The following is a 15,473-nucleotide window of genomic DNA, read 5'->3' on the forward strand; positions in this document are numbered from 1 at the left end:
TTAAAAAAAAAAAAAAAAAAAAAAATAGACATACCATAGTAAAAACCTGAAGTGGGACACGCGAATCCAAGAACGTCGATTATTAAATGTCGTTATGCATGCTCCAGCCATATTCCCACTGACAATGAGATAAACGTTTTGGTTCACTGATACCACGCCAGACTGTGTACCAGGCACGCAGATTGCAGATAATTGCGCCCCTGGGCCTGGACCCATTAATAAAAGCGGTCCTGCTGTCTACGTGCCCGTGACGATATGTGCTCATTTGACATTGCAGTAATCATAGTGACCACCTATCTGCACTACTACCCTGTATTATTTTACCCTACATGGTTCCAGCAATGGCAAAGAACCATGCCTCCCTTTTTTTGTCCTAGGATGTTGGGCACAAGCCTGGGATTGTTTTTCACATTACTTCAGGCTAGACCTCGGGGTTGCGGCATTATAACTTTGATAGACTGGTACAGTGGCATCGTCCTGTAATCCAGCTACTAGGTCACGAATTGTGGATATTTATAGACATGCATTGTGGATGCGATACTCCTTGGTGTGGATTAATGTCCGAACTAGTGAGTACTATGACAATCCGCAGTACTATACTGATAATTAGACCAATTCGTTAATACAAAGGCAAAAATGTGGTTGGGATTCTACTATAAACTGTGGGTCCCTTAGTCGCCATTAGCTGTATGGGCTATGTGTCTAAGGAATATGTCGGGTCGGCCTTAATCACTAACAAGACTACAAGATCACGCCACTCATCCTACACTTATACTTGGGTTAAAATACGCACATAGTGGTGTCCCCATCTTAAATAATTGATATGATTGATATAATTGAAATAAGGTTGGGGATCAAAAAATGAGTTAAACCACAAATATCTTAAGGAAGCATTATATTTATTTGATAAATGCTGATTTGTAGAGTTTTTTTTTTGTACCAGTGCTACATAAATTGACCTTTGCACTTAATTGGAGGAGGATATTTACCAGTTAGAGTCAAAATATCTTAGGGAGCCAAACATCCAGTGGCTAATAGAAGATGAATAAGATCTTTGCTTAAAGTTCATCCGGTTGTTGTAAATTACTCTTATGTGCGTCTGAAAAAGAAGCATAACATTCAAGCAACATTTACTTTTCAATTTTTATACTTTTTAACGATTTACTATGTGGTAAAATAAAATAAGTTTGTACTCTTTTAAATTGATAATTTATGTGTAGCCTAACTACTGTATTTTATACAGCAGATCTAAATAACAAGCTGGCATTATTAATTCTCACCCGCGTTCTATTCCCGTTGCAAAGCTTCCGGGTATATCAGCTTGTAAGGTGTTAACACGTCCAATGCAGGTAACGAGTAATCTTGTCACCGCTCGTGCTGACAGGCTCCTTAACTTATATTTGGGTTAAAATATGCACCTAGGTGGTGTCCCCATCTCAATGATTGATTGATAATTGATAAAAGCACCACTACAAAATGATCCTCGATCCAGCGTCGTTCCCGTCATGCACGGTTTTGTTATCTGTGTGTTAGTGTGTTATATGATGTAAGTGGTGTGCAATAGTGAATGAATATGGCTAACTCTTCACAAAACTTTCACACTGAAGATGAACTAGGAGATACGGAAAAATAACCGTTCACAACTCAAGCTAGGGATTACTTTTAGTGTCACGTGCGTCAGTTCTACATGGCAACTGGACGGCGCGACATATGACAAGTATTGCCGTCACGAATGATGACATCATATCACACCAAAAATTGAAAATTTTGACGAAATAACATCTGATCATCATTCAAGACGACATTTGATAAGTTAATTTAAGATATCATATTTTAGCCATACGAGTGATATAGCAAATTTTGGTGCCGCATTGAACGTGTTAACTGACTACCTACAAGATTTTGGTTTGTAGACCGGGCAAACTGTTGGATTATAATAAAATAATAATAAGAGCTAAAATTTTTAATACCATTAGTTAATTAATTGCAAACTACGAGCACTTAGATAGTAGCCTACAGTATATAATACCGTGGGCCAAGCCCCCCCCCCCTTTGTACTGGAAATTGTAATTTAATAGTATATTGTGGATGGCTTGTTAAAACACATGTGACAAGTATTTTGTTTATGTTTTCCTTGTTATTTTGTTCAACCAACATTGTTACTTGGCAACCCATAAGGCCGATGAAAAATTATTGTTAATTTTTCAAATGAGTTGTTTAGCGAAATACAAATTTTCCTGAGGTAGTGGCTGTTTTCAATCACATTTTTAGGACAGAAATTATTTAGGGCCTACAACATTTGAAGGAAATCGTCAAAGCCGTTTTTGAGATATTTTTTCAAGCAAGCATACGTACAAGCAAACATTGCTCATACATTAGTATTGGATACAGAAATAAAATGTAATAACATAATGGTTCCTTTACTGCTTTAGCTTTATAGGTGCTTTAGGGTAGGTACAATGTTAAAGTAATTTTACAGATTAAATTATTTTAAATTTGTAAAAAAATGTTTATTAGGATCACAAGCTTTTGTGTTTGGGCCATCCTTTGTAGATGGAGAATAAAGAATTAAAGCTTAACACAAACAGAGAATTGAGGCAATTTTATTAATTTTCTTTGGACCAGAATATTGTGGCTGGGGCCCAAAAGCAGGTGAGTATGTACCAAGGGAAGAGATCAGCATCTTAGTCGAAACAATACGGTTTCAAAATCACGTGGGTAGAAGACTAGCAGAATGGCCAAAGCTGAGATCTAAGACCAGATTAGCAAAGACTAGGAAGAAGGGAAGAGGAGACCGCAGATCAGGAAGCCTGGAGACAGTGTTGGCCAGTTACCACCTTAGAGTAGCAGTAGATTAAGTTTTTTAAACAGGCTTACCTGGTCATGCCTCTTGCTCGTGCAACATTCTTCTTCAAACAAGTTTGGGTATATCCTTTCATCATTGCACCATTGATAATGACCAGTCATGTCTAAAATCTTCAAGTATTTGAACACACCTAGTTTCCTATTACATGAAACAAGATCTGCTAGTGTATCTTGTTTGATATTTGCTTGCTGAAGAGAAAAATACCTTAGATTCGATTGCTGAGCAAAGGATCTTATGCAAATGTCACTTATACTTCCGGCATTCGCAACAAACAGAGCTTCCAAATTATGACATTTATTAAGTTTGTTAAGAATACAGTCATTCAACAGCACACCTATGCCCAATTGTTTTAAAACCTGCTTCTTTTTTTCTAAAAAATACATCAACGCATCAGACTCCAGAGATGTACAGTATAAAATCCATAAACTGTCCAAGTGTTCACAGTTTTCACAGAGATCATACAAATTATCACTTTGAAACATTGTGTCATGACAAACTAGCCTTTTTAAATTAACAAATTTTGAGACTTCATCACATGGAAATCTGTAAAGCCCATCTGTAAACTCATTGACACCGAAACTTACTTCAGTGATACTGTTGCGATAGTTTGCTGTTAAAAACCTCACAGCTTCATATGATGTGACACCTATGCAATTGAAGAATTCTATTTTCTTAATATTTTTGCAGTTTGTATTAATAATTTCAAAAATCTCCAAGAGCAGGGAAATTGATTTGTCAAGTATCATACTTCCTTCAATGAATTTAAAGTTTTGAACTTTGGATATTTTTTCAACATCTTTTTCTCCGATCAATATTTCCTTGCCTTCCCACCTGGTATTAGTTTCATGTAGATAACTGCGACCTAAGAAGGAATCACAATCAATGACTGCTTCTATCGTCACCCAGAAAATGTAGTTTTCTTCCACAACTGATTGCCACCTGGTGCATACAAGCATAATGCTTCTGATAACAAATTTGGCATTCAACTTTGAAAATATATAACAAAGAATTTCATCTGGTAGGTCCCATATTTTAACAGATGGAGATGCCATTGTACCTGTAAGATAAAAAGTGATTGTTAGAATAAAAAAAAATATAAACAAACACCAAAGCAGCTTGATGGAGCAGCGAATATACTGTGCAAACCTGTTAGGTACACAATGAGACTCAAAAAATAATTGGTAGGTCAATACAAAATTTTTTTTTATTAAATTTAACTTTTATTTTTAAAAAGATATCTGTTTTACACATCCGTGAAAAAAACGTAACAAACCCTTATATAGCCAATTGTGTGCTCCTTAACAAAAAAAGAAACATAACAATCAAAATAAAAACAACATTAATGTAAACTTTGTAACTAACATAACCTAACCTTTGTTACAGAAAGTAGTGATGTGCGATACGTATCGTATCGGAATATCGCGATGCGCGAGGGACGATACGATATTTGAAAAACTATACGTATCGTATCGCCTAAAACGATAGGTATTTGTATTTATATCGGCACATAGAGCGATACGATTCATGTCAAAACGATATTTTTAAGCTTTTTTTGCGCAGGCCGAGCAAACTGCAAAATCTGTACTCTGTGGATGTGTAGTTTGAAATAGGAGTTTTTGACGTCTGTATTTTTGGTTTTTACTTGATAATGTACCAGTCCTATCCCAGACCAGTCCATTTCCACTAGCGTGCTATCTAGCACTAGCAGTGCAGAGTGTGGGAACTGTCTGTGGCAATTACATTAATGTATCTGCAATCCTAAAATGCTATGGGAAGGATAGGGAAACAGGTCCAAGACGTAGGGAGTTGTGAAGGAAGTAGTAAAGGCGAGCAGTGTGGAGTGTGGAAATGGATTAATGTATCTGCAATACTAAGACTGTTTTCAGAGTAAACTAATGATTTTCCCCGAGCAAAGCTTGGTCCCCAGGTAGGCCTACTTATATAAATTTGCCGTTTCTAGGTTAGGTAGGGGAGGGGGGAAACGATACGATGCGTATCGTTTTTCGATATTTTTGACGATACGATTCGCGTATCGCGATACAAACGCCCGATTAAATATGGCGATACGATATTTTTTTCTGATACGCATCGTATCGCTGTATCGCGATACCCGTCCGTATCGCCCATCACTAACAGAAAGTGTCAAAAATGCCCAAAGACAACCACAGAAGGATTCAGTGAGTAATAGCATGGTAATAGTTATCATTAGACATCGAACAGGAACAGGCTGCGTGGAGCAATTATCCAAGCCTTGAGCCTTACGAGCTCAGAATAAGAAAAAAAAAAATACTATTTTTTCATACTAGTGGCCAACCCCGCTCAAAAGAGACCTAAGATTTGAGTTGAGTGATGTTTGTTTACCTTTCGATTACAGCCAGTTAAATATCTTTATTCGTTTGAAAGGGTGCATGATAATAACAGTATTTGTGCTAGGAGATTTTATTTATTCTAATTACATGGAATATTACTTTTTACCATTCAACTTACAGTTTCAAAAACTCGACGAATTACGAACACTCTATTAATTGTTAAGCTTCTACTAACCTAAAAGTAGAAAGTAAAGTACGGACGGTGGTTTCGTGTGTCTTGTGGATTTCACGTTCTTTCTTGACAGAAGCAGACAGGTGCACGACGGTCCGTCAAAGAACCACAGCCTTTATGATCTCGGAGTTTAATTGCTTTATAAGACATCGTACTATGTAAATTAACGATTAGGGGGTGAATTGAGTAACTGCCAAAAAAGTTATCTTTTTGCTCTTATTACATCATGACTTCGAACACCGATGCCTCAATCCCACGATTACTAGAAAAATACCGGTATGGATCATAAACATAAACAAATGACGTTTTTGGTCCGAAAATAAACAGTATTTAACATTGCTTAAATGGAACTGCCAAAACATAAAATGTTCAATGCTATTAGTATAGGATTCGGGCCAACAACGTCATTTGTTTATGTTTGTGATCCATTCCAGTATTTTTCTAGTATTCGTGCTCAATCCTATTTGCGTGAAGGTCGTATTAGATTCCGTGTTTTTGTGAAGGAGCCTGATTGGATTTACACTAAAATGTCTCCTTAAAAATATCACGTGTATTCCCTATAAAGGTAAAATGTTAAATATATTAAAATTAAATTAAATTATTAAATGTTGTAAAATATTAATAGTTAAGTATGAAATGAATGCATTTTCCAAATTTGTTCAAAATATGCTCATAAACAAGCAAACTACAATTAACAGTTTAAAATTTTCTTCATAAGAATAACATGGGAATTTTTAATTAAAATTTTTTTTTAAATTTTCTCTGTAGCCATTCGGGCTTAACGCTTCAATATACTAAATCATTTGTTTTTTTTTTTTAAGCTCGGCAAAATGGTTTGAAAATAAGTTGCTGTTTTGTTTGTTTTTAGGGTCAAAAATGGGAAAACCCTATTTTCACTTCATAAAACCCCGTTCCCATTGTCCGATTATGCTGGTTCGCGAACTCGTTCGAATAAATGTAGGTATGCACGTTTGTACCAAATTTCTTCAAAATCGGATCATTTTTGCCTGAGTTATTATGCTAACGGACATATATATATATTTAAAATACCCCCGCTGCAGCAAACCTGCAGACTAAGCGAATTTCCATTTGCCTGATTAGATTTACACTATAATGCCTCCTGAAAAATATCACATTTATTCCCAATTTAAATAGAATTAGTTTAACGAGTACTTAGGTTTGCTGCAACAGGGAGGGTAAAAAGGTATTTTTTGTTGTAAAATGTTCATAGTTAAGTAAAGAAATGAATGTATTTTACATATTCTATCAAAAATTGTCATTTCTCTAGTGAAAATTTCAACTTATGTGTTGTTTATATGTGTCTCTATGGACTTATTTAAAAACCTGCTTTTCTGTCAATTTCCCAATAAGCTTTGTATAGAAGAGCAGATTGTTAATAAGTTCTTGTTTGATAAGAAATTTGATTACCTGATGATCACTAACAAAACTATGTAAATACATATTTATACATTGAGAACCTATTAAAAAGCTTCCAAATTGTGAGTGGAGTCAAGTACAGTTGTGACAAGTATCGTTTTAATATTTTGCTAACTTTGAACTGAATAACCTAAGCTTTTTTTACTATCAATGAAACTTAAATATTCCTTTGGAACGTTTCCCTTAACACATATTAAATAGACGGTTGTCTCTATGGGGAATAGTAAGTAGACGACACATTTTTTAAAAATAAACACAAATATGCTTTAATATACAACAACAAACAGATATATAAATCACATTAAATAATATTTACACAGACAAGTCTAATGGATGAAAATATTTATATCAAACTCAAACTACTCTCAGTTCCTCTGTGGTTTCCAGGTGCAGGAACACCAAAGTGGGTGCTTTGGATTTCAGATAACAAAGCTAGTATTAAATTAATCACACTGCATTATCACGAATCATCAGTTCAATTTCATACTCTTAATGGAGCAACACACTCTGAATATCACAATAAAGATTAATCACCATTGATCAGTACAGCTGTATATTCAAGTTCTACCACAAAGACTGATACACACTTTTCTATTGACTTAACAATTACCAAGGCTTCTTTCCTTTAGCATCCTGAAATAGTTGAAAAAACTCAGCCCCAGGCCTGTCCCAAACAGTAATGAAGTATCAGTTTCCCGTCCGTTTCGTAACAGTCATACAAGTTCCTCACTAGTTGGTCAGGCGAAGGTGCAAATGCTTGATTTACATAGAGAAACTGAAAAAAATGAATTTTTGTAAATCTTAATTCATCCAACATCTTTAACACACACAAAGATTTTATATTGAGTATATACAATTAATTTTTGTTAACGAGGTCTATTGTAACATATGTTATTTAATGACCAATAAAGATTTATAAGATTTATAAGAAAATAAAACCAGTACTTTTTCTACAACTTTTATCCATTCTACTCAACAGCCACAACTAAAAAAATACATTCTTTCCTCCTCTCAAAACCACAAATTGACCTCAATAATAACACATCAGATTTAAAAACAAAAACATCAAAGGTAAAGAAAAACAAAACTACTTAAAATTAACTAGTTGCTGTGCAACGCTACACAGTGAGGATTCAGAAGAGAATAAAGGTCGATTTACACGTAGTATCAGTTACGGCACAGTTCTGTCATAGACCAGTCACAGTCGCATCTGTAATCTCTCAGTCATTTGGTTTCAGTCAGTCTTCTGTCACTTTATTTACAGTCAATTCAAAAAAATTAAAACACAATATTCAATCAAATTTTTACCGTCCATCTTGTTGATTATTTAAAACAGTAACTAACGTAAAATATAATTACGATCATTTAAAATATAAAAAAACCCCTATTTTCTAACCTCAAACACGTCAGTCAGGTGTCCGAACAATTACATGTCGTACCCCAAATTCACATCACAACATAATTGTAAAACCTGCATGTATTTGTTCTTGTCATTGCTAACCTACAAAATTTTTACCAAATTATCAATTATAAATATTATAATTATATCCCTCATACATTATTCGTCACCTCTAGGCATCCTATAAAAAAAAAACTCTTATAAAAAACTTACTATAAAAAACAAAACTACTATAAACTGATACTTACTATAAACTGATTTCATACCTACATATAGTAGTTTCTTTCCAAACGGTTGAGGCAGGCCCGCCGAGAGGGGGGGGCCAGCGGGGGCATTGCCCAGGGGCCCGGGCCTACAAGGGGCCCGGGCCCGGGCCTGGTCTAAAATGTAGTATGTAGTATAAGTAGTTATAACGTAATAATATAATAGAGAATATTGCTGAACGTACTTTTTCAATAATTTCACAATCCATGTTGTATTTAAAATAAAACATTTTTAACGTCATATTGATGATTTATGATGAAGATTTATTGATGATAATTGTTACAAAAGTTTTAAGTTTAAGGCTTATTGCGTAAGCTGTGGGGCACTGACACTAATGTCTAATGTGATATTATTACCGACGGCGACGCACGACGGGTGACCAGTGACCATAGAATTTAAACAAACACGGTGTTTATTTAAATTCTATGCGGGTGACGCTCGCTACGATTCGTAGGATTGTATACCCGCCACGGGCAATTTCAGTTTCAGCCTGAGGGAAAAAAGGGAAATTTCGGGCTTTGGCGAGGGAGGAACTGTCGAAGCGAAGTGGAAACACTGTTTTAGTGTCAGTTCATTGTTTTGATTGTGCAGTGAGTGAGGTTAATGTTCTGTTCTGCTGTTTACCGTGTGAGAAGTGGCGTTGCCGGCGTTGGTTTTTCTAAGCTTGTTTTGTTGTGAAATGACGATCGTTCTGTGTATAGGCCTAGTTTATTAATTGAAAAACTGTGCGTTTCTGAGAGTTTTGTAACTACAACTATGGACCCTTATAAACATAAATCGGGGGCCCTTAAAAGAAAAGAACGAGAAAAGCGACTTGAGGCTAGTAAAAAGGGATTGAGGACGTTATTTGAAGTTGGTTTTAAAAAAGAAGATTCTAGTAATGAAGACGTATCATTGGAAAGTGCATCAAGAAGTACAGAAATCTGTTGTAAGAATGATAAAGATGACAATCAAATCTCTTCATTTCAAGTTGAAAACGAACAGCCATCCTCAAGTAGGCCTAAGCCTATTCAGCTTGAAACCCCATTATTAAAGTCACAGAATGCAGAGATTACTCTATGTAAGGATAAAGCAGAAACTAGTACTAAAGAACCATTGCTTCAATTTGAGACTTGTGAGAGTGAGAGTGAGCTGTTTTCGATTGAGGATATTCCACCCGAAAGTAGGCTTCTTTAATTAGGCCTAATTTAGTCACAGACACATTATCTGATCAATATGACCTACTACAACTGCCAGGATGTCCAACTTCAGATCAACTTGAAAGTTATGTCCGTAAAGGGCCTAATTTAATTCCTGAATGTTTACCAAGTGATGGTAAACGACCCTTCCCGAAGGTTGTTCTATATTCCAAATCTAAGAATGGAGAAACCCAGCCTAGGGATTGGTTGACATGGAATAAAAGTAATGAATCACTTTTCTGTTTTCCATGCCGTTTATTTGGTCGTAGTAGGAATGACAGTTCTGAAAAAAATCACTCAGTACTAATGAGCAACGAAGGTTGGAAAAAAGAATATACTTGGAGAAAGTTATATGACAAGCTACCTAACCATGAAGTGAGTGAACACCATAAAACTTGCTATTTAGAGTGGAGAAAACTAGAGAGGCGACTAAAAGAAGGTTCAGACATTGGTTCTCAATTAGACAAAGAATTGAAAGAAAGAACAAAATATTGGAATAAACTGTTAGAACGTATTTTAGCAGTTATTTTGTTTTTGGCTGAACGAGGTTTGCCCTTGAGAGGATCATCGTCAAAAATCGGTGACCCGCAAAATGGAAACTTTTTAGGGATCATTGAACTACTTTCCGTGTATGACCCAAGTGATGGTAAACGACCCTTCCCGAAGGTTGTTCTATATTCCAAATCTAAGAATGGAGAAACCCAGCCTAGGGATTGGTTGACATGGAATAAAAGTAATGAATCACTTTTCTGTTTTCCATGCCGTTTATTTGGTCGTAGTAGGAATGACAGTTCTGAAAAAAATCACTCAGTACTAATGAGCAACGAAGGTTGGAAAAAAGAATATACTTGGAGAAAGTTATATGACAAGCTACCTAACCATGAAGTGAGTGAACACCATAAAACTTGCTATTTAGAGTGGAGAAAACTAGAGAGGCGACTAAAAGAAGGTTCAGACATTGGTTCTCAATTAGACAAAGAATTGAAAGAAAGAACAAAATATTGGAATAAACTGTTAGAACGTATTTTAGCAGTTATTTTGTTTTTGGCTGAACGAGGTTTGCCCTTGAGAGGATCATCGTCAAAAATCGGTGACCCGCAAAATGGAAACTTTTTAGGGATCATTGAACTACTTTCCGTGTATGACCCGGTTCTGCATGAACACGTAACAAAAGTGAGGGAGTGTCAAAAAGATGGAAAAAGAATTCAAGCACATTATCTATCATGGCAAATCCAAAATGAGTTTATAGAAACATGTGCCAATAAAGTAGTAAATGTTATTTTGGCTGAAAGGGAAAAAGCCAAATACTACTCAATTTTAGTTGATGCAACCCCTGATGTTTCTCACGAAGAGCAGATTACATTTGTGTTAAGATACATTTTTGAAAATGAAGACGGTTTCAAAATTTCAGAAAGATTTCTTAGTTATGTCAGTTTGTGTGAAAAAACAGGCCAAGACATTGCAGATGCGATATTAAAGGAACTAGCCAACCATGGGATTCCCTTAAACGATTGTCGAGGTCAAGGTTTTGACAATGGCGCAAACATGGCTGGCATTTACAAAGGAGTACAGGCACTGATACTTCAAAAGAATCCATATGCTCTGTTTTCAAACTGTGCCGCTCACAGCCTTAATTTGTGTGGTGCCAATGCTGCTGAATGCTGCACAGAAGCAGTGACATTTTTTGGAATACTGCAGCGTTTGTACAATTTTTTTTCGAAATCTCCTACCAGGTGGAAAATTCTGGAAGAAGAAATTAATTGTTCTCTCCATAACCTGTCTGAAACACGGTGGTCAGCTAGGGTTGACGCAGTGAAACCACTAGCCCAAAATCTTCCTGGAGTCAAACGAGCTGTTTCCAGATGCACAGAGCTAAATCTGAGCGCTGACGCAAAATCAGAACTTAACGGAATTGAGAAATACCTCCAATCTTTCAATTGTACTTTAATGTGTTCCGTTTGGTACAAAATATTATTGCCAATCGATCACTTTAACAAAATACTGCAGAAAAGAGATGCAACCCTTGATGTTGAGATTTCTAACATTGAAAGCCTATTACAAGAGTTGAAGGATTTAAGAGAAAAATTTTACAAAATTTTGACGGAGACTAAACTTGTTACTCAAGCTATGTCTGCTATAGACAAAAACACAGAAACGACACTGAATGAACGAAGACGTAAAAAAAGGAAAATTTTCTTTGATGAAGAATGTGAAGAAGAAAAAACTGATGATGGAAACGAGGACGAAACCAAGCAAGAAAGAGATTTTAGAATTAATGTTTTTTATACAATTATTGACGCAGTGATAGCTGGATTGACCCATAGATTTAAAACCGCAAGAGAGCTAAATGATATTTTTAAAATATTGTGGCAATACCTCTCATCTACAGAAGAGACAATAGTTGAGGATTCCAACCGACTTTCAGTTACTTTTCCAGAAGATATATCAAAGGATATTAAAGAAGAAATAATCCATCTGAAAACAATCCATCGAACAAATTTAGGAAGCACGGCACTGAAACCATTTGACCTTCTAAACAAATTAAAGGAAATGAAGCTTGATTGTCTTTTCCCCAATGTTTGTGTGGCGTTAAGAATTTTTTTGACATTACCTGTGACAGTTGCTGGGGCCGAAAGAGTTTTCAGTAGTTTGAAACGGATCAAAAACTTTAATCGTTCTACAATGGGACAAGAAAGACTGTGTGGCCTTACAACACTTGCTATGGAAAGTGATCTAGCACGGCAAATTGACTTTAGTGAAATTATTGTAGAGTTTGCAAACAAGAAAGCGAGAAAAATAAACTTTTAGGAAAATGAAAGTTACGCAAACTGCTAACTCATTTTAGTAGGCAATTTAGTAGGTAACTCATAAAGTTATGCAATTCTCCTTACTGTACTTTATGTTGAGAATGAGTAATAATTGTTTATCCATATACAGATTATTGAACGTGTAACCTTTTTCACCTAAAATTGCTTAATGTATGCATTAAAGGGAATATATGTAATTGTTTACTCGAGACCAACTATTAATAAACTAGTAACTAGTTTTAATTTTTAAATTGTGCCTTAATCATGCCTTGAACCTTTGTATTCAGATATTTATTTTTTTTACCATCAAATTATAACCTAGTAACTCTTAGTGGGTTTCTTCGACTAAGCTTGGCATTGGCTTGGGCTTGAACTACTGGGCGTCCGGTAACCCACAGTGAACGTGTTAACAGCAATAAACAGTATTTAAGTATGAAAATATAGATATCTCTAACTAGCTTCTTATTTAAAAAGCTAGAGATCTTTAAATAACAGATCTCTTTCGAAAAAAAAGAAAAGTCCTTTATGGCCTTAAAAATGTATTTAAACTCTGAGATTGTGTGATAAGTGCTATTAATAAGTTTAAGACCATCAACCGCCGCGCCGGCGCCGTTGCGTTTGGGGGATGGGGGAGTGGAGTGGGCCCGCGGCAACGATTGCCCAGGGGCCCGAGATTTCTCTCTGCGGGCCTGGGTTGAGGATAAGATAACTGCAGTCCCCAATAATAATGTTAACGCTAGGCCTATCTACTATTTAACAGGCTAGATTAAATGCTATTAATTTCCACCCACCAAGGTCTCTGCTGGATCCAGCTTCAGGTATTTCTTGATGAACTCTATAACCATACCAATCTTTTTATCTGGGTCCACAGACCACTTTTTCTTTTTCATTATTGGTGCATTAGCTGTAGGTTTCAGGAGGATGTCAACTGTAAAAGGACAAAAGTTATAAGTTTTATTATAAATTCAATAGGATTAGACTCTTTTGATCGATGGAAATGTTACTGTTGTCTTGGAATAATTTAATAAAAACTGAGGTGGTTAAATAGTACTATTAGAACAAAGTATTGTAAAACTGTTGAACAGCAACCCTGGGCCAAGCCTGTGACACTAGAGTAACCATGATTGTGAATCACCATTGGGGAATAATTAGCTGTGGTCAGCTTTGGTTGGATTGTGATCAAATGCAGATTAACTTACCTACCTACTACAACCTCACCTTATAAGTGCCTGTAGGGCAGAGATATCTCTGTCACCAAATCATTCTTAACCCTGGCCAACAACAAACACCTTTACTATTGTTTAAACATCTCCATTGTTTTGTGGTTTCTCTGTACTACACAGTAAGCAGCTGCTTTCTGTAGGCATAGTTTTTTTAGCCCAGTAAGTTATTCTTTAAAGAAAAGGACCGGTAGAGTCAGCTGGAGTAAGGGAAATTTACCTGTCAATTTTGTAATCCCCCGGGCGTAATAGGCTCGCCAAGCAGCAACAATGCTAATATATCATTGGTTTTAATGTGAATCACTTTGATTGATTGAACCCATTGTGAAGATTATTGAAATTAAGTTATTTATTAATTTAGTTACTACAGAATGCATGATGATTCCAAAAACAGCCATGAGTTGGAGTAAGTTATTTCATCTTTTCAAGGTAGCAAAATGATAGAAAATTAGTAAGGCCAATGCTTTGATTCTATAAACTGTATGTAGGCCTAATGTGGGTTGTATTAATCTTGTAAACCAGTAAAGCCTCGTTCGCACGGTGCGAGTTTACAAGCTACTCGCCAGCATGTAAGAAGCCGGCGAGTTGGCGAGTGTGCTTGTAGGCCTATTCGTTCACACGGAGATTGTCCACTCGCCAACGTAAGACGCCGTCGAGTGCACTTGTAGTCGTTCACACGATGTTTTTGAACCAAATCCTCCGACATCTTTGAATAACATGCGCACAAGCACAAGCAACTGTGTTCACACTGGGCTACTTTACACGCCTACTCGCTCAAAAGCTGGCGAGTTGGTGTGTAAAATAGCGGCAGCGTCAACTTTTTACAAGCAGCTTTTGAGCGAGTACTTCGTTCACACTGAGCTATTTTACTAGCTGCGTGTAAAAAAGCCGGCGTGTAGCTTGTGAACTCGCCCTGTGTGAACGGGGCTTAACTTAAACCATGTAGCCTAAGTTATATTTGTTCACTGAGGCAAAAGTATCATACACGTCTCATCTGTGACGGTGTTTACAGTTCGTTTGCATGCTCATAAGCCTACTGTAAAAACCTACTTACTTCCTGGCGTAGTAGCATAATTTTATGTCGTATAAGTGGTTTAACTAAAATCTAATCAAATTTATAATTAGCCTAGATAGGCCTAGGCCTATTAAGTTACAGTTTAAGGCACACCCCAGGGTGCATATTTTAAGGGAGGATGAGTCTAGGCCTATGGATGAATGTGATTACAGCTCTTTTGCTCACTTGTTCATTATCCATGACCAAAAATACCAGCTTACATTACTTACTTTTTTCTATTTTTGACGATTTTGAGACATCTGAAGGTTTATCTACTACATTCAAACCAGTTTCACTGATATCTTCAGGGCTGGCCTCTAAATTTTCCTTCACAGGGGATTCACACTCAGCCATGGTAATATAATTATTTTGAGGATAGGCCTATTCGTAGACGAAGATATATATTTTTCACACTGAAAAATGATTTCTCTATTTTTGGTGTTAATTTAGGCCATACTTCATTTAAACAGCAGAGTAAAACATCCGACTGATCTGAAACTGTATGCTGATTTCAGAAAAGTATAACTTCATCTCGACGTGATTTTGAAAGTTCATAAAAATATAATATTCTATGGTTTCCGTCGTGTTTTGTCAGCCAATTCTTCAATTGTTGGAAGTTGTAATGAAGATTCTGAAGAGGTTATTGCAGATGAAGGTTAGAACATTTTGACAGTACAGTCGAAGTCTTAGTCACTGAGCTATAACAT

The 15,473-nt window shown here is 36.1% G+C and overlaps 2 protein-coding genes across 2 annotated transcripts; both read right to left on the reverse strand.

The window, feature by feature from the left end:
• Positions 1 to 917: 917 nt before the first annotated feature.
• Positions 918 to 5,428, reverse strand: LOC129005440 (uncharacterized). The gene is made up of 3 exons (XM_054434327.1): positions 5,411 to 5,428; positions 2,878 to 3,923; positions 918 to 1,099 (listed from the first exon to the last, which is right to left on the reverse strand). Exons 2-3 carry the CDS (start codon positions 3,916 to 3,918, stop codon positions 986 to 988), a joined length of 1,155 nt encoding a protein of 384 aa, XP_054290302.1. The 5' UTR covers positions 3,919 to 3,923; positions 5,411 to 5,428; the 3' UTR covers positions 918 to 985.
• A 1,655-nt stretch (positions 5,429 to 7,083) lies between these two features.
• Positions 7,084 to 15,444, reverse strand: LOC129005468 (autophagy protein 12-like). The gene is made up of 3 exons (XM_054434362.1): positions 14,997 to 15,444; positions 13,284 to 13,420; positions 7,084 to 7,619 (listed from the first exon to the last, which is right to left on the reverse strand). Exons 1-3 carry the CDS (start codon positions 15,118 to 15,120, stop codon positions 7,497 to 7,499), a joined length of 384 nt encoding a protein of 127 aa, XP_054290337.1. The 5' UTR covers positions 15,121 to 15,444; the 3' UTR covers positions 7,084 to 7,496.
• Between the last annotated feature and the right edge of the window lie 29 nt (positions 15,445 to 15,473).

The sequence above is a fragment of the Macrosteles quadrilineatus genome, unplaced genomic scaffold, assembly GCF_028750875.1.
Source record: "Macrosteles quadrilineatus isolate MER2022 unplaced genomic scaffold, UCM_ALF_1.0 Scaffold_21__1_contigs__length_2333173, whole genome shotgun sequence".
NCBI lineage: Eukaryota > Metazoa > Arthropoda > Insecta > Hemiptera > Cicadellidae > Macrosteles > Macrosteles quadrilineatus.

What these genes read in the sequence shown, in the direction of transcription:
- LOC129005440 (XM_054434327.1), bottom strand. Translation starts at nt 3,918, where the DNA reads ATGGCATCTCCATCTGTTAAAATATGGGACCTACCAGATGAAATTCTT. An exon ending in CGAGCAAGAGGCATGACCAG is followed by an intron (nt 1,100 to 2,877) that starts GTAAGCCTGTTT and finishes CTTCTTTTTCAG; the next exon opens with ACGCACATAAGAGTAATTTA.
- LOC129005468 (XM_054434362.1), bottom strand. Translation starts at nt 15,120, where the DNA reads ATGGCTGAGTGTGAATCCCCTGTGAAGGAAAATTTAGAGGCCAGCCCT. An exon ending in ATCGTCAAAAATAGAAAAAA is followed by an intron (nt 13,421 to 14,996) that starts GTAAGTAATGTA and finishes GTCCTTTTACAG; the next exon opens with TTGACATCCTCCTGAAACCT. An exon ending in TGGATCCAGCAGAGACCTTG is followed by an intron (nt 7,620 to 13,283) that starts GTGGGTGGAAAT and finishes CATTTTTTTCAG; the next exon opens with TTTCTCTATGTAAATCAAGC.